General features: G+C 42.1%; 1 protein-coding gene across 1 annotated transcript; it reads right to left on the bottom strand.

Moving 5' to 3' along the window:
• Nucleotides 1-4,240: 4,240 nt before the first annotated feature.
• Nucleotides 4,241-6,801, bottom strand: LOC130854436 (calcineurin B homologous protein 1). The gene has a single exon (XM_057737250.1). The coding sequence runs from the start codon at nucleotides 6,702-6,704 to the stop codon at nucleotides 6,117-6,119; it is 588 nt and encodes a 195-aa protein (XP_057593233.1). The 5' UTR covers nucleotides 6,705-6,801; the 3' UTR covers nucleotides 4,241-6,116.
• Between the last annotated feature and the right edge of the window lie 15,882 nt (nucleotides 6,802-22,683).

Here is a 22,683-nt window from a genome sequence, read left to right as displayed (position 1 = left end):
CAGTAATAAACACAATAACTGAAATTAAAAATACTCTAGATGGTATAAATAGCAGAATACTGAGGCAGAAGAACAAGTGAGTTGAAAGATAGAATGGTGAAAATAACTGCCACAGAACAGGAAAGAGAAAAAAGAATAAAAAGAATGGAAGATAGTCTCAGAGACCTCGGAGACAACATTAAGTGCACCAACATTTGAATCATAGGTGTCCCAGGAGAAAAAGAAAAAAAGAAAGGGTCTGAGAAAATATTTAAAGAGGTTATAGTGGAAAACTTCCCCAACATGGGAAAGGAAATAGTTAATCAAGTCCAAGAAGCACAGAGAGTCCCATACAGAATAAACCCAAGGAGAAACACAGTGAGCCACATATTAATCAAAGTAACGAAAATTAAACACAAAGAAAAAATATTAAAAGCAGCAAGAGACAAGCAACAAGTAACATATAAGGGAAACTCCATAAGGATAACAGCTGATCTTTCTGCAGAAACTCTGCAGGCCAGAAGGAAGCGGGAGGATATGCTGAAAGTCTCGAAAGAGAAAAGTCTACAGCCAAGAATATTCTACCCAGCAAGAATCTCATTCAGATTTGATGGAGAAATCAAAAGCTTTACAGACAAGCAAATTTAAGAGAATTCAGCACCACCAAACCAGCCTTACAACAGTTGCTAAAGGAACTTTTCTTTTCTTTTTTTTGTTGATATTTTATGGTTTTATTTTTTAATGGATAATTTCCATAATGGAATATTATATAGCAGTGAAAATAAATACACAAAATGAATACAGATGACTATCAAACACACATTGATTAAAGAAGCCAAATCCACCCCCACCCCTGAAAAGTCAGAGGGACAGAGAAAGAGAGAACAAGAGTGAATGATTCCACTTATACAAATTTACACAAATTTTGAACTGGCAAAATAATTCATCTATGGTGTTGAAATCATATGGTGTTAAAACCATCTATGGTGGTTAACTTGAGCAAGAAACCTGGGGACAGTTAGTGGGAACATCACTAAGAGGTTTCTGGAGTGTTAGTAATCTCCTATTAATGTGACCAAAGTAATGGTTACCCAGATATGCTTGATCTTTGATAAGTCAAAGTTTATGATTTATGCATTTTTTCTATGGGTTATACTACAATTATGATTTTTATTTTTGAAAAGCAGAAAAATTAATCATCAAAAGATTAGAAAAGTATGTGAAAAGAAAGAAAAAATAAAAATAAAATAAAAACCTTAGAGTTGAGAGAGGCACAAAGGAAGGGGCAGAGTTGAGCAGCAGGAAGAAGGGGTGACACCTCCCCCCTGCCGTGGGATTACGGGGAGAAGGCTGTTCATGCTAATGAACAGCGCTCTCTGCCTTTGGGGGAGACAAATTAAAATTCTTCATTCATTGCAGTTTGATCCAGAAGCAAAGCTACCCATCCATGGATTTCAAATGAAATCCTGTTCGGTCCTTCTGGTGGATATAAAGAAGGAAAAGCCATTTTTTAACCCAGAAGTTGAACAGAAAACCCAAGCAAGGACTGGCTGTAACCAGGCATCTGACATAATAGGTAAGGCTGACAGAAAGCATGTGGAGCAGGAATCCCAGGAACAGGGCAAGGGGCTGGGGCAGGTCATCAGGGTCCATCTAGATAGTCCAGGTGGCCTTGGACAGAGGCAGGAAGGGGAGGGAACCAGCGCCTTGTGCAGTGAGTTTAGCAGAAGACATTCCCCAGGAACTGGAAAGATATCAAAAGACAGAAATAGTAGATAATATGCATTGATGTCCAAGAGACTATTTCCAAAGCAAGAGAAGAAAGTATGGGGGTAAAAGAAAGAAAAGGGAAAAAAAATCAGAGAGCCAAGATATTCACGAGAGGAGATGGAAGAGAAAGACATGAAGACAAAATGAGGTATAAACAGATATCATCCCCAGAGAGGCATAAGTAGGGAAAATGGGCCAAGCCAAGAGGAAAGTGAAGAAGTAAAATGAGAATGAAAGAAAGAGGTAGAATGATGTAGAGAGTCAGAGGTAGATTGAGGGTGATGGTAAGAGGTAGAATGAGGGTGGCAGGTAGAAGGTAGAATGAGGGTGGGGGAAGCTGAGTGTTGGCAGGATGGTCAGAGCTGCCCTCTGTGTGTGAATATGAACACTTTCTGTGCAGAACCTGGAGAAACCTGCAGGTCACACACATTCAAGCACAGACCACGGTGCTAAAGGAACTTTTCTAGGCAGGAAACACAGGAGAAGGAAAAGACCTATGAAAACAAACCCCAAACAATTACAAATATGGTAATAGGAACATACATGTCAATAATTACCTTAAATGTAAATGGATTAAATGCTCCAAACAAAAGACACAGACTGGCTGAATGGATACAAAAACAAGACCCTTATATATGCTGTCTACAAGAAACCCACTTCAGACCTAGGGACACATACAGCCTGAAAGTGAGGGGATGGAAAAAGATATTCCATGAAAATGGAAGTCAAAACAAAGCCGAAATAGCAATACTCATATCAGACAAATTAGAATTTATTTTTTTAAGAACTTTTATCGAGATACAATTGACATACAATAAACTGCATGTATTTAAAGTGTACCATTTGTTTTTTTTCTTATTAGTAATATATATATGGCAATCCCAATCTCCCAATTCATCCCACCCCAACCCCTGCTTCGCTTTCCCCACTTGGTGTCCATATGTTTGTTCTCTACATCTATGTCTCTATTTCTGCCTTGCAAACTGGTTGATTTGTATTGTTTTTCTATATTCCACATATATGTGTTAATATACAATATTTGTTTTTCTCTTCTGACTCACTTCACTCTGTATGACAGTCTCTAGGGTCCAGCCATGTCTCTACAAATGTCCCAATTTCATTCCTTTTTACAGCTGAGTAATATTCCATTGTATATATGTACACATCTTCTTTATCCATTCATCTGTTGATGGACATTTAGGTTGCTTCCATGTCCTGGCTATTGTAAATAGTGCTGCAATAAACATTGGGGTGCATGTGTCTTTCTGAATTATGTTTTTCTCTGGGTATATGCCCAGTAGAGGGATTGCTGGGTCATATGGTAACTCTATTTTTAGTTTTTCAAGGACCCTCCATACCGTTTCCCATAGTGGCTGTATCAATTTACATTCCCATCAACAGTGCAAGAGCGTTCCCTTTACTCCACACCTTCTCCAGCATCTACTATTTGCAGATTTTCTGATGATGGCCATTCTAACTGGAGTGAGGTGATACCTCATTGTAGTTTTTTCTTTTTTCTCATTGTAGTTTTGATTTGCATGTCTCTAATAATTAGTGATGTTGAGCAGCTTTTCATGTGCCTCTTGGCCATCTGTAAGAAAAATTAGACTTTAAAGTAAAAACTATTACAAGAGACAAGGAAGGACACTACATATGATCAAGGGATCAATCCAAGAAGAAGATATAACAATTGTAAATATCTATGCACCCAAGAGAGGAGCATCTCAATACATAAGGCAAACGCTAACAGCCATAAAGGGGGAAGTTGACAGTAACACAATAATAGTAGCCGACTCTAACACCCCACTTACACCAATGGACAGATCATCCAAACAAAAAAAAATAAGGAAACACAAGCTTTAAATGACACATCAGGGACTTCCTAGGTGGTGCAGCGGTTGAGAATCCACCTGCCAGTGCAGGGTACACGGGTTCAATCCCTGCCCCAGGAGGATCCCACATACTACGGAGCAACTGAGCCCATGAGCCACAACTATTGAGCCTGCGCTCTAGAGCCTGTGAGCCACAACTGTTGAGCCTGTGTGCTGCAACTACTGAAGCCTGCGTGCCTGGACCCTGTGCTCCACAACAAGAGAAGCCACCACAATGAGAAGCCTGCACATTGCAATGAAGGGTAGCCACTGCTTGCCACAACTAGAGAAAGCCCATATGCAGCAATAAACTCCCAATGCAGCCAATAAATAAATAAATAAGTGACACATTTGACCATCTTGACTTAATTGATATTTATAGGACATTCCATCCAAAAACTACAGAATACACTTTCTTCTCAAGTGCATACAGAACCTTCTCCAGGATAGATCACATCTTGGGTCACAAATCAAGCCTTGGTAAATTCAAGAAAATTAAAATCATATCAAGCATCTTCTCTGACCACAATGCCATGAGACTAGATGTTAATTACAGGAAAAGAAAACTGTAAAAAATACGAACACATGGAGGCTAAACAATACATTATTTTTTTTGTTTGTTTGTTTTAACCACGAGTATTTATTGATGGATCAAAGAATACAATTTTAATGGAACAATAAGGCACAACTGTGGATTAAAACAGTTTGCTATATAGCCAAAAGGAGGAAAAAGCCATAATCTTAGGAACTTTAAATACGCAGGTCAAGGAGCCTCTGAAGTACCTCTCTAACAGACCAGTGTCAGATAATTCTTCCCTTTTATACAATTCCTATATTACATCACTTGATCATGAAGTCAGACTGATACTTCACCAAGAATTCCTCAGTCATTTATGCTTGAGTCATCCAGCCTGGCCGCTCTTTCTCCCCACTCTTCCCAATCCCTTTGCAGTGTTTTGTTTTGTTTTGTTTTTAAGCAATTCCCTTCCCAAAGTATTGTGATAGCCTTCCAAAGCAAGGAAACAAGCAAGCAAGCAATGAGTCAGAGAAAATCAGCCAAGGACAGATGTATGGATGAAAAGACTCATAGAGACAGATGTTAGGATGACAACAGCCTGATTCGATGAGGTCTATACTAAGCTGACTTAGGCAGAGAAGTTGCTCTGGTTCATGCAAAGGCCTACAATGCCACCTCAGGTTGTGCCACCGGTGCCAGAGCCCTTGTTCTTAAGGGATTAGCAGTGGTCTAAAGAGGAGCTAGGAAGTCATTGTAACCAGGTAGCTAATGATATGATACATTCAATGCTTTGGACCTGTACTAGGAGCTGACTATGGCTTCTAGCATTAACATGTGCCAGGTGTAAAATTCATAGAGAATTTTGTGCAAAACCTCAAGACACTGAGGACACTCTTTAAATCTTGTGGACCAGGATAAGTTCGGCACTTATCTTTCTACTTGGAAATGTGAAGTGAAAAACATTCCAGGGCACATAACACTGAGGCATAAATCATGCTGCAGAGGTGGGAATACTTTTAGGGTGCTCAGCCTCCTTGTTCAAACAGCCATGAGAAAGACCCCAAGTATACTCTCAGAGCAGCCATTCTGGTGGTGACAGCATCCAAACTAAGCAAGCCTGCAGGCATACGGCTAATTTCTGGAGAGTCAACACTACTAACAAGAGCAGCCATGTAGGTATGTATGTTGAGAATCAGAGGCCAGAGGTAGAGCGACCTAAGCGAGCCTCTTGTCTCTACATCTCTTATCTTTCAAGAACATCTCCAATCAACAGCCCTTTGGTGACAGAGTAGAGGAGACCCAGAGATGGTCAAGACATTCTTCTGAGAGAAGTGTTGACTGAAAAGCTCCTGGAGAGGCAACATTCCAGAGACCCCTTTAAGAGTAAATGTAGATTAAAAACTGCCAGACCACTGAGCTATACTGCCAAGTCAGAAATACATTTAACAGGCATAGCTTGGGGTGCCAAGTAGAACAGAGGGGATTGAAGCTTAATAAAAAGCAGGGAGCCTGAAAGAGTAAGTGAATGATAGATTGTGTGAAAGAGAAACAGGAAGCAAAGGACACATAAAAAAGGATGAAGGAGCATGCCAGAGCCGAGCTGGGGGGAAGGCAGCATGGCTACGGTCCACATCCAGTCAAAGAGCTGGCTGGTTCTTGGCCTGATTCCTTTTCACCTTCTCAGACTGGAGGGACACGTGGCATTCAGCAGCAGAACAGGGGGAGATGATATTTAGAAATGGAGATATCCGGTGAATGATACTGAACAGAATTAGACTGGAGGTACCATTCTGTAATGCCCTGTTTATACACCAAAGGCAGGTTTGTGTTGACAGAACATATTTGGGGTTGTCATGCAACAGCAGTAGTACTTTGGGAGAAGGGAAACGATGGGATGGAGGTGGGGCTGGTGGACAGGAGGACTTTCAAGTTCCAGTTCTTAAATACTAGAAAGCAAGGAACAGTTTGGTCTCAGTCCTTTAGTGAAGAAATCGGATGCTCATTTTCTGTTCTACGTCCACTTTCTCCAAAACCTTAACAAATTCTGTGAAAGATATGGCGCTATCCCCATCCTGATCAGCCTCCTGGATGGTCCTGTCTGCGATGCTGCCCAGCTGCTCATCTGAGATATTCACTCCGACCATCATGCGTAGCACCTGTAACAGCTCATCACGGGAGATCTTGTCATCTTTATCCAAGTCATACAGTCGAAAAGCAAAGTGCAGTTTGTTGCTTCGGCTGTTGAGTGGTTCTGGTCCATTCACATCTTTGCTCTTTTCATTATCCTCAATGGGTCGGAAATGAGCCAAGGTTCTCATGAATCCACGGAAGTTTACCTGGTCCTCTCCCTCTGGAAAGAAGGCATTGATGATCCGGTCCCCCAATGGGTTGATGGCAAGTTCTGGAATCCGCTGAAAGTCTTCCCGGCTGAGAGTCCCATTCTCTCCTTTGTCCAGGCTGGTGAACCGGCTGTAGAGGCGGGTGATCTGACTGTGGGAAAAGCCAGTTTCCTTCTTGATCTCCTCGAGCTCTTCGTCCCGCAGTAACGTGGAAGCCCGGGACCCCATCACCGAGCCGGGAGCTCCTCCGGGAGCAACGGCGCCTGAAGCGACAGCTGAGGCGGGAGGGAAGGAAGAAGGGGACGAAGGGCCAGGGGTCAAGAAGGGAGAGCAAACAATACATTATTAAACAACCAATAAATAACTGAAGAAATCAAAGAGGAAATCAAAAAATATCTATAAATAAATGACAATGAAAACACAATGACCCAAAACCTATGGGATGCGGCAAAAGCAGTTCTAAGAGGGAAGTTTATAGCAATACAATCCTACCTCAAGGAACAAGAAAAATTTTGAATAAACAACCTAAACTTACACCTAAAACAATTAGAGAAAGAAGAACAAAAAAACCCCCAACGTGAGCAGAAGGAAAGAAATCATAAAGATCAGATCAGAAATAAATGAAAAAGAAATGAAGGAAATAATAGCAAAGATCGATAAAACTAAAAGCTGGTTCTTTGAGAAGATAAACAAAATTGATAAACCATTAGCCAGACTCATCAGGAAAAACAGGGAGAAGACACAAACCAACAGAATTAGAAATGCAAAAGGAGAAGTAACAACTGACACTGCAGAAATGCAGAAGGTCATGAGAGACTACTACAAGCAACTATATGCCAATAAATTGGATAACCTGGAAGAAATGGATAAGTTCTTAGAAAAGTACAATCTTCCAAGACGGAACCAGGAAGAAATAGAAAATATGAACAGACCAATCACAAGCACTGAAATTGAGACTGTGATTAAAAATCTCCCAATATACAAAAGCCCAGGGCTAGATGGCTTCACAGGCAAATTCTATCAAACATTTAGAGAAGCGCTAATACCTGTCCTTCTCAAACTCTTCCAAAATATAGCAGAAGGAGGAACACTCCCAAACTCATTCTATGAGGCCACCATCACCCTGATACCAAAACCAGAAAAAGATGTCACAAAAAAAGAAAATTACAGGCCAATATCACTGATGAATATAGATGCAAAAATCCTCAACAAGATACTAGCTAACAGAATCCAACAGCACATTAAAAAGATTATACACAATGATCAAGTGGGGTTTATCCCTGGAATGAAAGGATTCCTCAATATATGCAAATCAATCAATGTGATACATCGGATTAACAAACTGAAGGATAAAAATCATATGATCATCTCAACACATGCAGAAAAAGCTTTTGACAAAATTCAACATCCATTTATCATAAAAACTCTCTAGAAAATGGGCATAGAAGGAAATTACCTCAACATAATAAAAGCCATATATGACAAACCAACAGCCAACATCATTCTAAATGGTGAAAAACTGAAAGAATTCCAAGAACAGGAACAAGACAAGGGTGCCCACTCTCACCACTATTATTCAACATAGTTGTGGAATTTTAGCCACAGTAATCAGCGAAGAAAATGAAATAAAGGAATCCAAATTGGAAAAGAAGTAAAATTGTCACTCTTTGCATATGACATGATATTACACATAGAAAACCCTAAAGATGCTACCAGAAAACTGCTAGCACTAATCGATGAATTTAGTAAAGTAGCAGGATATAAAATTAATGCACAGAAATCTCTTGCATTTGTATACACTAACAACAAAAGAGCAGAAAGAGAAATTAAGGAAGCAATCCCATTCACCATTGCAACAAAAAGAATAAAATACCTAGGAATAAACCTGCCTGAGGAGGCAAAAGATCTGTACGCAGAAAACTATAAGACACTGATGAAAGAAATCAAAGATGATACAAACAGATGGAGAGACATACCATGTTCTTGGATGGGAAGAATCAACATTGTGAAAATGACTATACTCCCCAAAGCAATTTACAGATTCAACACAATCCCTATCAAATTACCAATGGCATTCTTCACAGAACTAGAACAAGAAATTTTACAATTTGCATGGAAATGCAAAAGACCCCAAATAGCCAAAGCAATCTTGAGAAGGAAAGAGGGAGCTGGTGGAATCAGGCCCCCTGACTTCAAACTATATTACAAGACTACAGTGATCAAGACAGTATGGTAATGGCACAAAAACAGAAATATAGATCAATGGAACAGAATAGAGAGCCCAGAGATAAACCCAGGCATATATGGGCACCTTATCTTTGACAAAGGAGGCACGAATATACAATGGAAAAAAGACAGCCTCTTCAATAAGTGGTGCTGGGAAAATTGGACAGCTACATGTAAAAGAAAGAAATTAGAACCCTTCCTAACACCATACACAAAAATAAACTCAAAATGGATTAAAGAGCTAAATATAAGGCCAGACACTATAAAACTCTTAGAGAAAACATAGGCAGAACAATCTGACATAAATCAGAGCAAGATCCTTTTTGACCCACCTCTTAGGATAATGGAAATAAAATAAAAAATAAACAAATGGGACCTCATGAAACTTAAAAGCTTTTGCACAGCAATAGAAACCATAAACAAGACAAGAAGACAACCCTCACAATGGGAGAAAATATTTGCCAATGAAGCATCAGACAAAGGATTAATCTCCAAAATATACAAGCAGCTCATGTAGCTTAAAACCAAAAAAGCAAATAACCCAATCCAAAAATGGGCAGAAGACCTAAATAGACATTTCTCCAAAGAAGATATACAGATGGCTAACAAACACATGAAAAGCTGTTCAACATCACTAATCATTAGAGAAATGCAAGTCAAAACCACAGTGAGGTATCACCTCACACCAGTCAGAATGGCCATCATCAAAAAATCTAGAAACAATAAATGCTGGAGAGGGTGTGGCGAAAAGGAAGCCCTCCTGCACTGCTGGTGGGAATGTAAATTGGTACAGCCACTATGGAAAACAGTATGGAGGTTCCTAAAAAAACTAAAAATAGAACTACCATGTGACCCAGCAATTCCACTACTGGACATATACCCTGAGAAAACAATAATCCAAAAAGAAACATGTACCGTAATGTTCATTGCAGCACTATTTACAATAGCCAGGACATGGAAGCAACCTAAATGCCCATCAACAGATAAACGGATAAAGAAGATGTGGCACATATACACAATGGGATATTACTCACCCATAAAAAGGAATGAAATTGAGTTATTTGTAGTAAGGTGGATGGACCCAGAATCTGTCATACAGAGCGAAGTAAGCCAGAAAGAGAAAAACAAATACCGTATGCTAACTCACATATATGGAATCTAAAAAAATGGTACTGATGAACCCAGTGACAGGGCAAGAATAAAGATGCAGGTGTAGAGAACAGTCTTGAGGACACAGAGTGGGGCGGGGCAAAGGGGAAGCTGGGATGAAGTGAGAGAGTAGCATTGACATATGTATACTACCAAATGTAAAATAGATGGCTAGTGGGAAGCTGCTGCATAACACAGGGAGATCAACTTGATGATGGGTGATGACTTAGAGGGCCAGGACAGGGAGGGTGGGAGGGAGTCGTGGAAGGGAGGGGATATGGGGATATGTGTATAAATACAACTGATTCACTTTGTTGTACAACAAAAACTGGCTCAAGAGTGTAAAGCAATTATATTCCAATAAAGAGCTTAAAAAAAACAGTAAATCAATTATATCTCAAAAAAAGTGGAAAACATTTAAAATATAATTAAAATGAATCAATATTATCAAATTATAGCAAATTTTTGCCTGCTAAAGGCCCACTTCTGGGGCTGTTCTCTTTGTTATGAGTCTAGTAAGTATTAGAGAGATGGTAAAGCATACCAGCAGCTTGGTTAATTCAAAATGATTGAACAAGATTTGAAAAGGGAGTTAACTCTCACATCAGTGCTCCTGGAGCTCCAAGAATCAGCTCTTTGGGAAAGACTGCCATATTGAAACAGAAAAATTTGAGTTCGGCAGTACCAAGTAAAAGGTTTCGAGGACAGGCTGCTTGCAATGTGCCCACCCACTGCAGGAAAAAAAATACTTAAATAAATCTTAAAGGATGGGCTGGATTTCAGTAGACACAGAAGACCATGAAGAGGGTGAGAGTGGGAAAGGAGTAGGGAAGGGAAGACCACTCCTGGAGGAGGGCTCGGCTTGAGCGAAGGATTAGAAGTCAGCAAGCAGAGCATTCCTGCCTGAGGCTCACAGGGTAAGGAAGCAGCGGGAATTGTATGAAAGGGTACACTGAGCTGTGCGTGAGAGCCTTCACTGCCAGAATGACAAGGTGGTACTTGATTTACTGGGTGTTTCAGTTAGCTTCTGCTTTGCAACAAACCTCCCTGAGAGTTAGGGGCTTACAACCAGAAGTGTGTATTGTTTCTCTCAATTCTGCAGGTGAGCTGGGCAGTTCCATCTGAACTGGCTTAACTGGTCTTTGCAGTCAGCTGGCACCTGGCTGGGGCTGGATGTTCTAGCACAGCCTCACTCCTGTGTCTGGCAGTAGGCAGGCTGTTAGTTGAGGGGCCTCTGTTCCACATGGTCTCTTATCCCCCAGGGGGCCAGACCAGGCTACAAAGCAAGCCCAGAGAAAAAGCAGTTTTCAAGCCTCTGCTAGTAGTACAGATTTTCTATTACTTGATTAAACAAAACATGGCCAAGCCTGGAGTTGACATGGAAGAGCACTGAGGGTTTGGACATTGGGACCATAACTGCATTGATCTCCCACGGTAGATAATGGAAGAGCTTTGAAAGCCTTTGTGCAAAGGAGTGGTGTGATTAGGGAAGCACTCTGAGAGGAAGGAACAGAGCATGGGATGATTTGAAATGATAATAATAACAATGATGGTTTATACCTAAAATGTCACTCTTCCCATCAATCACTCTATTCAGTCTTTATATACATACACACATACTTACACACACACACACACACACACACACACACACCCCTGCTAGTAATCCCATTTTAAAGATGAGGAAACCAAGCCATGGAGAAGTTAAAGAGCTTGTCAGAGATCACAGAGCTATTAAATGGTAGAATGAGAATTCAATTTTAGGTAGCCTAACTCCATATTATGCACGTATAACTACTGAACTGTTGACTGAAAAAAATGCACAACCTAAAAGTTAAGAGTTATGTTTTATTTGTCGGACATTCTTAAGACTTCAAGCCTGGGAGACAGCATCTCAAATAATGCTGAGAGACTGCTCCGAAGAGGAAGGGGGGAAGCCAGGGTATATAGGAGTTTTTGGAACAAAACCAGGTAGACAGAACATCGGAAGATTATGGTTAATAAAAGAAAACCAGATATCTCAAGGAATTTAGCACTTTTCTATGTATGGGAAGATGCAAGAGTCTGGGTTCATTGAAATCATTTCTTCGATATGCACCTCAGCTATCTGGGACCAGCACCCTGTGTTTTCTCATCCTGAGTTTTCTCCGGTGCACCATCAGGGATGGCTGCAGTGGCTGACTGCTAGTTGGGGTTGTCAAGGGGCAGCCCAGTTGTCTCCATCCTGAGTTCCCTCAGCTCACTGTCTGGTTGGCTGTAATGTAATGGCTTGATGGCTGCAACATCCTTGGTTTACTAAGATGGCAGGCAACATTTTAGTTCTCAAAACTATGGAAGGACCCATGAGAAAGCCTTTTGGTGGTCTATGTGAGGAAGACAAGGGCTGAATTTAGGGTAGTTCTAGAGGGGACAGAAAAGCAACAGATTCCAGAGATACTTCTGAGATAGACTCTGCAGCACTTGGAAATTGATTTGGGGCTGGAGGAGGAAAATGTATGGGAGAGGTGTCAAGTGTGGGGGACTAGGCTGTGCCCTGCACAGGACTAAGGTACCAGGAGGACTTGCTGGTCTAGGGGTGAATAAAGAGAAGGAGGATTTAGGGTATGTGGAGAAGGATGTTAAGGGGATGTCCATTTGGAGCTGTCCAACAAAGTCTTGGAAGTAGAGTTCAGGAGATGCAGAGGGCTGGAGGTCAAGGTTGCAGTCTTATAGGTCAGAGGCCCTAGTTGAAAGCTTGTGAGAGGAGAAGGATCCTCAGAGAGAAGGGAGGGCAGGGCACAGTGAAAAGGGGCAAGGTCTGAGGATGGAGACTACAGGAACGTCTGAACGTAGACACTGGGGGTGAGAGAAGAGCAGTCAGCCGCAGAGAGGGCAGAGCGGGTTCCCAAAAGGTGTGGGTCTGGAGAGCTTCAGTGGAGATTCAGGCAACAGAGCCAGATGCTGCAAGGAGGTGAGGAGGGGAAGAATTGAGAAAAGCCAGTGGGTCTGATAATTTGAAAGTTGTTGATGAACACTGCTAGGGACAGGACCAGATAACTGTAACAAAGCAACTGGAATAACAACCACACCTAGCACTTAGTATGCATCGGGCACCATTCTAAGCATTTTACACATATTTACTCCTTTACTCCTTACAGCAGCCCTTGTCATCCTACCCCTCTCCCACTCCCAGCCTCCTGAGTAATCCTCAGACTCTAACCACAGTGGAAATAAGATAACGGCTTGTGTCTGCTTTGGTTCTTCCCCTGAGTAGAGTTCTTCATGGGCATATCTTTTCTCTTTCAAGCCTTTCTGAGTATGGAAATCCCTTTGGATCCTCCTGTGAAGGCTGTGTTTTCCCCTGTAAGGACTCCCCAACCAAGATATCTCTGTACTCATCACAATGGTCTACCTCAGCCTGGGTGAACTTCTCATTTAATTCTACTGTCTTTGAAATCTGCCCCGGAAATACATACATCCGATTAATTTTTCAGATCCTCAAAAAACATGAAAAACTCTTTGAAGACAATGACTGGGACTTATTCATCCTCAAATTTCTCTTTGATGCCCAGTACAAGAGTTGCATCTAGAACAAGGTCTGTGTTTTTCAACTTACAGGCCAATACTCATCAGCAGGTTGAAAAGCCAATTTAGTGACTATTAGTTATCTATTGCTGCATAACAAATTACCCAAAACCTAGTGGCTAAAACAACATGTATTGTGGTTTCTATGGGTCAAGAATCTGGGCATCACTTAGCTGGGTCCTCTGGCTCTGAGTCTCTCACTGTCTCTCACTGTCTCTGGAGGCTTGACTGGGAAGAATCCTCTTAATCCTGCTGGATTAAGACCTCAAGTCCTCAGAAGTTGTTGGCAAGAACCTCCCTTGGTTCTTTGCCATCTGGGTCTTCCCATAGAGCATCCCTCAACACAGCAGCTTGCTTCATCTAAGTAAGCAAGTAAGAGAGCAAGAGGGAGTGTCAGCAAGAGAGAGTGCTAGCAAGACAGAAATCACAGTCTTCCATAACCTAATCCTGGAAGTGACATAACATCATGTTTGCTGCATTCTGTTAATTAGATGCAGGTCAGTAGGTCCAGCCCACACTCAAAGGGAGGGGATTACATAGGATATGAATGTCAGGAGGTTGGAACCATTGGGAGCCATTTCAGAAACTGCCAACCACAGTGGGTAATACCAACGTTTCTAGAATAGAATAGAATAGAATAGAATAGAATAGAATAGAATAGAATAGAATACAACAGGGAGATTCACATGAGATAAGGGTATTATTTAACAAAACTTTTGTTTCAGTTTTATACAAATGTATGAATGTACTGAGTCATGATATTTGTGGGATTTTTAAACTGTAAATCAATGTCAAAAATGCTTATGAGCCACTGTGCTAGATGATGGTTCAGTTCTTTCAGCATTTTTAAAAATTGAATTATAGAATTAGAATTACAGATGTAGAAAACAAATTTATGCTGACCGGGGGTAAGGGAACAGGGAGGGATAAATTGGAAGATTGGGACTGACAGCTACACACTACAGTTTATTATATAAAATACTATATATAAAATACTATACCCCAATAAAAATTTTTCAAATAAATAAATAAATAAATAAGTAAATTGAAATATAGTTGATTTACAAGGTTGTGTTAGTTTCAGATGTACAGTAAAGTGATTCTGTTACACACACACACACACACACTCTTTTTCAGATTCTTTTCCATTACAGGTATTTTATATATATATATATATATATAATATATGTATTATAGATATTGAATACAGTTCCCTGTTCTATACAATGAGTCCTTGTTGTTTATCTATTTTATATATAGTAGTGCATTATCTGTTAATCCTAAACTCCAAGTTTACCCCTTCCCTCCTACAGCAGTTTTAGAATTTCAGCTTTATTGAATTATATCTGACATATAAAATTGTAAGATATTTAAAGCATACATCATAGTGACTTGGTATAGATATACATTGTGAAAGTTTTCCCCCATCTAGTTAATTAACACATTCATTACATCACATATTTATCTTCTTTTTTATGCATAAGAACATTTGTTCTATTCTCTTAACAAATTTTATTTTTACAATACAGGATTATCAACTAAAATCACCATGTTTACATTAGATCCCCACCTTTCAACATTTTGAGTCAGCGTGCGTAATAAGTGTTCAGTGAACATTAGATGAAATGATGGATGGACAGTTGGGCCAGCGGGTGGGTGGGGGAGTGAATGCATGGATTGATGGGTGGATCACCATATGGGTAGATGGATAGATAGATGGGTGTTTACTGCTCTTCCGAGATGCTTTATCAGGTCAAACTAGCCCAGAATAAATTCTCACTGATCCAAATTCCTAAACCATTTACTGTAACTGTATATAGCACATATATTGACATTCAGAGATGTTTTATTCTGATATGTAACTAATTCTTTTAACAAATATTGTATTTAATGTATGCTTTGTCCCAGGTACTATATTAGGTGCTATGGATACAGTATTTAGCAAAAGAAACATGGTCCCTGCTTTTCTGGAGTGTTTAATTTGGTATTAGAAACAGACATTAAAAGAACATACAAACACATCTTGATCAGGAGAGTTTGCGAAAAGGGCCTTGAGGGAAAGTACAGGGAAAGAGAGTAACAGGAGGGCCTGATTTAGACTGGGTGTTAGGAGGAGCCTCTTTGAGGAAACTGCATTTAGGCTGGGGCTTGAAAAAAGAGTGTGAGTGAGCAGGGCCAGAACAAAAAGGAGAGAAGAGTGCCCCAGGCAGAGGATGATGCACATGCCAAGCCTCTGAAGGTGCAAAGAGCTGGTGTTTTCAGGAACCAAAAGAAGATCTGTGAAGCTGGCGTGCAGTGGGAGAGAGGGCGAAGGATGAGAGTGGTAGACTGGCAGGGGCAGACCAGGCTGGGCTTGGTAACCTTGTATGGTCTAAATGCAATTAGAAGTCATAAAGGGTTTTGAACAGGGGCATGACAAGACCTGATTTGTATTTTAAGATTCCTTTGCCTGCAATGTGGAGAAGGGGGCCACTCATGGGAAGAATAATTAGGAGGTTAATTCAGTCTCCCAGGTGAGAGAGGATGGTGACAGAAGACAGAAGGATGTAAGATAGTTAGAAGGTAGAACCACCAAGACTTGGAGATGGACTGAATTTGCAGACTGAAAGAGATGTATCAAGGATGACAACCTAGCTTCTGCCTTGAGCCTTTACTGGGTGGTGCTATGACCCAGGCCCGAAGAGGAACAGGTTCGGTGGGGGGGGGGGATATTTAAGAGTTCAGCTTGTCCAATACTGTATTTGAGATGTGGGAGACACAACCACTGGGGTGTCGATAAAAATGTCAACACCTACCTCTTGTTGGGTCACCTCATGCCAGACTGGGAGCCACACTTCACATGCATCTTCTCACTGGCTCCAGTAGACCATTGTGCAGTAATGTCCAGTGTTATTTCCATTTTAGGGATGTGAAAATTGAGCACAGAGATGAAATGTGCTCAATTTCGTCTTCCCCAGAGTCATATGGCTTGTATCTGGCAGTCAGGGATTCAAATCCTGTCCATCAGACTCTATCCACAAGGGTGTCAATTCCCTGAGCTACCCCTGGGAATGAGTTGGAAGGGGAGGTAGAAGTTGGGGAGGGGCCTTTAAGCCACCAACCCCCGCCACAGTGCCCTCAGGGAACACAGCACCCCCAGCAGGCTTGCCCCAGTCTGTCTGTAGATTCAGATATGTCTGGGCCTGTCTATCTGAGAGGTTTGTGCCGTGAGACTCTGTGGGGCTATTTGCATAAGGGATTAGAGAGCCTCATGGGAAAGGGCTGCCCAGAAGGGAAGAGGACAGCAACATGCTTAGTGCAAGCACAATGGGTCACTCAGAAAGGAGGGGTAGTTAAAAACATTTGAAATAATGTTTTTTCTCCCTAAATGCAAAAATATTACTTGCAGAATGCAGAAAATTTGCAAAACACCAAAAAAAAAAAAAAAAACACACACACAATGGAAAAAAATCACCTATAATCCTAATCTCTCAAAGAGAGATCATCTCTGTTATCATTTGCATGCATGTCCTTCCAGTCTTGTATTTATGTATATGATCATTTTGTACATGTGGTTTAGAACCCTGCTTATGTCCATAGGATGACTTCCTAGCAATTAGGACAAAGAACAAGCATATATTTAATTTTTTTAATGAAAATGCTGTGACTTCTGGCAGGGCTGAGACTAGGGAGAGGTACCAAAGGTTCCCAAGGTACAAAATTTAGGGAGGGCTCACGTGCCCACAGCCACAGAAAACCAAGCTCTGACAGTACATATTTGCAACAAAGTACAGGTTTATTTGCAGGACACCCAGGAAGGGAGCTGGAGATAAGTCTCAGATCCACTCCAACTCCCTCTTTGAGTTAGGGATGTTTTAAGCAGGAAGAACAAAGAGGCTGGGATTAATCATCATCTTGTGACAATTTCTTAATCATAGTTTCGGGAGTCAGGATGTCTCTGGTTTACCACACTCAGCCAGGTGGTCCATGGCTCAGGGGTCTGTGAGCTCATCTTGCCCTGGAGAAACAGCCTGAGTTTGTACATTAATGATTTCTACAACGGATATTTTAGTACATTAACAATGTTATCTGCAACAGCAATCTTAGTCATCTGACTCTGGTTGTTGGGTGTTCAGTTAGCACAGGATTGAGGTCGGAGGGCACAAGCAAGGGAATAAAGTTTTGCACAGAGAGATTAATCATGAACTCGGGAAGGGGACTCGGTTTTATGGGGACTCAGTTCCACACTCACTCTCTGCTGCCAATCCCACACAGCCATGGCCTGAAAGTACTTCTTTAGATCTTGTCCCACCCGAGCCCCGCCCCTAGCTAAGGGTCCCAGTGAGAAACTGAAAACCAGAGACAGGACTGACTTGGAAACAAAGCATATGTAGGCTACATCAGAGTGGAGAGTATTCCTCCTAACAGTGTTGAAGGACAAGTATATCTGAAAATACACGTGGGACACCCCTACTTTATTTTCAGGGAGTATATCAGTTAGGGTACATCTAGGTTACTGTAAAAAAGACCTCCAAATACTTCAGCTTAAATAAGATAGTTTGTTTCTCTCCTATGAAACAGGTGATCTCGGGAAGTTCTGCTCCAAAAGGTCATCTAAAAACCAAGATGGACAGTTATTTTGTCATCTTCAATGTGTTCCTTCTCTCTCTGGGTCTAAAACTACTATTGCAGTTATACTATTTCTGAACTGGCAGGAAGAGGAAAAGAAAGTATCTAGAGCAAGCCACCTTGCCTTTAAGGAGATGACCCGGATGTTACACGTAGCATTCTCTTTTACATCCCTTGGCCAGTACTTGGTCAGTGACCACACCTAACTACAAGGGAGGCTGGGAAATGTAATCCATGGCTGAGTGTTCATGTGCTGGGCTAAAACTTGTGAATTTTATTACTAAAAAGAAGTGGAAAATGGGTACTGGGGAGCGATTAGTGATCTCTGCCCATAGGAGGGATTTGGGGTAGATGTTCCTACATTTTAATAGGTGGAGACTAAACAAAAAAAATAAATCTTGTTTTTCATGCTCAGACTACTGGGGCCCAGGAAAATATGGTTTATAAATAAAGACTTTGTGTCGCTGTCTAATTATGAGCTGCTTGAGGGAAGGGTGGAGACTGACTGTGGAAGTATCCTCTACATGGCAGAGGGCTACAGATCCTACATGCTTAGGAAGTGATTATTGATCAATCGTTCACTTATGAGCAGGCCAGGAAATCATTCATTCATCCATTCTCTCCACGCTTTCTTGTAGATCAGCTTTTCTTGCCTCTGACTCCCCAGGATGTTGGCTGATGCTCTCAGTTGCTGTTAAAACATCCACCCTCTTCTTTTTTTCTCATCAATAGAAGCTACTTTTGTTAGGGGTAGCAGTATGCCAACTACACACTGGCTTTCCTACCCTCTCTTGAAACTAGGGGAAACGTTGTGTCATGGTCTGGTCAATTGTATCAGTTTCCTAGAACTGCCATAACAAGGTACCGTGGACTGCATGGCTTAAAACAGTGGAAATATATTGTCTCACAGTTCTGGAGACCACAAGTCTGAAATCAAGGTGTCAGCAGGGCTGGTTCCTTCTGAGGGCTGGGAGGGAAGGATCCATACCAGTCTACTTGGCCTCTAGATGACCATCTTCTCCCAATGTGTCTTTACATTGCCTTCCCTTTGTGCCTTCCTTCTGTGCCGAAGTTACCCCTTTTTGCATGGACACCCTATTGGATTAGAACCCATTTTAATGACTTCATTTTAACTTGCTTGCCTCTTTAAAGATACAATCTTCAGGGAATTCTGTGGCAGTCCAGTGGTTAGGACTCCAAGCTTACACTGCTGAGGGCTCAGGTTCGATCCCTGGTCAGGGAATGAAGATTCTCCAAGCTGTGCTATGCGGTCAAAAAGAAAAAAAGAAGATACACTCTTCTTCAAATAAAGTCACATTCTGAGGTACTGGGAGTTAGGATTCCAAAATATCATTTTTGGGGAGGACACAATTCAATCCATAACACTAATGAAATAAAAACAGAAGTCAGCTGTTGGCAAGTGTTTACCTTCCTGATATAGTGAGACAACTTTCTTCCTGCTTTGAATGTAAATATAATAGCTGCAGCCTTGGGTGCCATCTTCTGACCATGACAGAGAGGCCCTGAGTCAACTCCAGCAATCTCAGAGCTCTGGGCATCTTATTACATGGCTTTTATTCAGGCTTTTGAGGAGAGTTTCTTATTACCTGCAGCTGAACTCATTCCTAGCTGGTCCATCATCTCCCTGGAGTGTCTTTAGCTCATCTGCCTTTGGTAGAGGACCTTCAGAATCTTAAATAAGAACATCCCACTCATCTATCTTCTCTTGTCTTATTCTAAAGTTCACATAACTTCCAGAGCAACAGCAAGACACAGGCACACATAGTCTTTACTGAAATGCCTGAGAAGGCTGGGCTTTGAAGACACACTACTGGAATGCAGTGGGCCTCACAGCTGAAGGCTGAGCCAGAGAAGTATTAGAAACAGGATGAGGATTGGGGTGGATGAGAAAAGGAAGCGAGAAAAGAGGCAAAAGGCAGGTGGCTCAAGTAACGCTTCTTACTAAGGAGACTAGGGAAGGTAGATTTAGTGGGATAGGTCAGAGGGGCAAACCTAGAGGAAGTCCCAAGGGAATTTTCTCCATTGCCTAAATACAACACAGTGATGTAAAATTACAGGCTGCATGAAAGCTTGAGAGTATCTATTTTAGGTATAGCAAACTCAGATGCTTCTGGGGTCCAGACAGCAGCGTGAGTGAGTAAAGCAGGCAGGTGAAGACTGGAAAACAGTCCACCAGATGGGGCAGCTGTAAATTAGCATCCGGTCTGGATGCTCTGCTCTGGGCCAAGAATTATTAAATTAGATTTTTCAAGAAAAGCCAGAAATCCACTTTTTATGTTGAAATCTCCAGGATTTTCATGTAGGAAACTCATTAGGTGATTTTGAACCAGAGGTGAGCCAAATAAAATACATCTGTGAGCTAGAGGTGGTCCACCAGAGTGCCACCTCTGGTCCAGCCCTACCTCATACCCAAAGCAGTAGACTCCACTCCAGAATCCTGCACAAGGGCTCCCCAAGTCTCTCCTTGAATGCCTCCAAGGACACAAGAGTTCATTAAAAATCCACTAAATCCTGCAGTTCCAGACATCAACCCACATCTCTGTGGTGGCATAAAAAAGAAGCACAAGACTTTCCTCCATGCATCCAATACTCTTTGCTCTTTGCCTGGTTTAAAAAAAAAAAGTGCCATAGAGAGGCAACAGATATATCAGAATCTTTCAGGCTCTCCATATGGGACTAAGGCAGAAAAGATAGAAACAGGAGGATGCACGTAAATATTTAAGAGGCAGAAAATATAGGTCACTGTGACTGATTAGATATGACGGGTGAGCAAAAGAGGAGTGGAGGTTGACCTTTAGTCTCTGGCTGGAAAGACCTGAGGATGATGGAACCATGTCCCAAGAAAGGGCTTGCAGGAGGCAGCAGAGGATTTGGAGCAGAGGGGGAGCAGCAGGCTCAGTTTAGAGGATATGCAGTTAGATGTGCTTGAGGGACATGCAGGTGGCTGTTAGAAATCTAAGATGGGAGCTCAGCAAGGAGTTCTCAGCTGAAGCTACAGATTTGGAAGCCATTGGCAGAAGCTGAAGCAACAGGAGTGGGCAAGTTCACCTTAGGGAGGTGTGGAGTGAGAAGGCAAGAGGACCAAGGGCAAAAGCTGGGGAACATCAACATTTACATGAAGGGCAGTAGGTGGCAGATGGTGGATGAAGACCAAAAAAGGTGATGCCAGGAAGGGACAATGAGAAATCCCAGAAGCGCAAGGGAGGAGAAGGACGTGGGAAAAAGAGAACAGTCAGATGAGGACTAAAGTATCCCCTGGATGCAGCAGGGAAGCAGCTTCTGAGCCATGGCAGGATGGAGGCTCCACTGCAGTGAGCGGAGAGCAGATGCCTGGAGATGGGCGTGTGATCGACAAATGCAGACAACTCCTTCCAGAAGCTTGGCTGGAAGGAAAGGAGGAAAACATGGCCATGGCTAGGAAGGGCCTTAGGGCCTAGGGAGGGTAGACCTGGGCATGTATGAACTCTGATGCCAAAAAATCAGGAGAGACACAGAAAGTCCAATTGGAGATACAGGAAAACACTGGCCTGAACTCTGAAGACCCTTGATCTTCTTCTTATAGCATAAGATAGAGCCTTCTGGATAACCCCATGTCTCAATCGGCTCAGGCGGCTGTAACAAAACACGATAGGCTGAGTGGCTTAAACAACAGAAACTTATTTTCTCACAGTTCTAAAGGCTGGGAAGTTCAAGATGAAGGGGCCAGTCCATTTGGTTTCTGGTGAGGTCTCCCTGGCTGGCAGAAGGCCATCTTCTTGCTGTATTCTCACACGGTGGAGACAGAGCTCTAGAATCTCTTCCTCTTTTAACAAAGGGACCAGCCCTACAGGATTAGGGCCCCACCCTTGTGACCTCTTTTAACCTTACTTGCCTCCTAATAGGCCCATCTCCACACGTGGTCACATGGGGGTTAAGCCTTCAACACGAATTTGGAGGGGATACAATTTATTACCCAGCACCCCATGTACTCACCTTTCTGCCTATTTCTGGGGCAAACTATCTGACATTTCATGGACCTCACTGAAACCGCCAAGCTGGACCTCCCTCCACCTCACCACACCCTCCCCTTCTCCCCCTGCATTTTCCCTTCTCTGACCCCGAAGGTGGAAACGCATAGGGAGGACATTGTTAAGAGAGTTGCCTGGTGATCAAAATCCAAGATGTTCTTCTGGAAGGAGGAAGGAGTCTGGAGCTTCCAAGAGAAACACCCTCATGCCAAGCCATGGGGTGGCTCACGTGACTGCTGTATGGACACATATTATTTCCACCAAGGAGGCCCCCAAATACATTTTTAACTTCAGTTGTCCAGTTAGGTCACAATAAAAGTATAAGCTTTTAGGACTACAATATCCATTTTCCGCTCAAGTCATTTTAGCCTCTAACTACTGAACAGTCCAGCGCCTGTCTATCCCTTCACTCCTTTTGACCCTGTATGTCCTACCAATCATGTATTTATTCAGCAGATATTTACTGAGCACCTACACAGGCCAGACACGGTGCTAGTCCCTGGGGAAATGCAGAGACCATGACAGGCTGCTTTCATGGCAAAGTCGGGGTGGGGGGCAGCTATTAATCAAATAGTCACACAGTTCTAACTGTATAAGTCATGTGGAGGTAAGGCACACAATGGCAGGAGAGC

Source organism: Hippopotamus amphibius, chromosome 5 (genome assembly GCF_030028045.1).
Source record: "Hippopotamus amphibius kiboko isolate mHipAmp2 chromosome 5, mHipAmp2.hap2, whole genome shotgun sequence".
Lineage (NCBI taxonomy): Eukaryota > Metazoa > Chordata > Mammalia > Artiodactyla > Hippopotamidae > Hippopotamus > Hippopotamus amphibius.
This window is presented reverse-complemented; position numbering and strand designations above follow the sequence as displayed.

Bases quoted from the DNA above. Each gene is read 5' to 3' on its own strand.
- LOC130854436 (XM_057737250.1), bottom strand. From the start codon at position 6,704: ATGGGGTCCCGGGCTTCCACGTTACTGCGGGACGAAGAGCTCGAGGAG.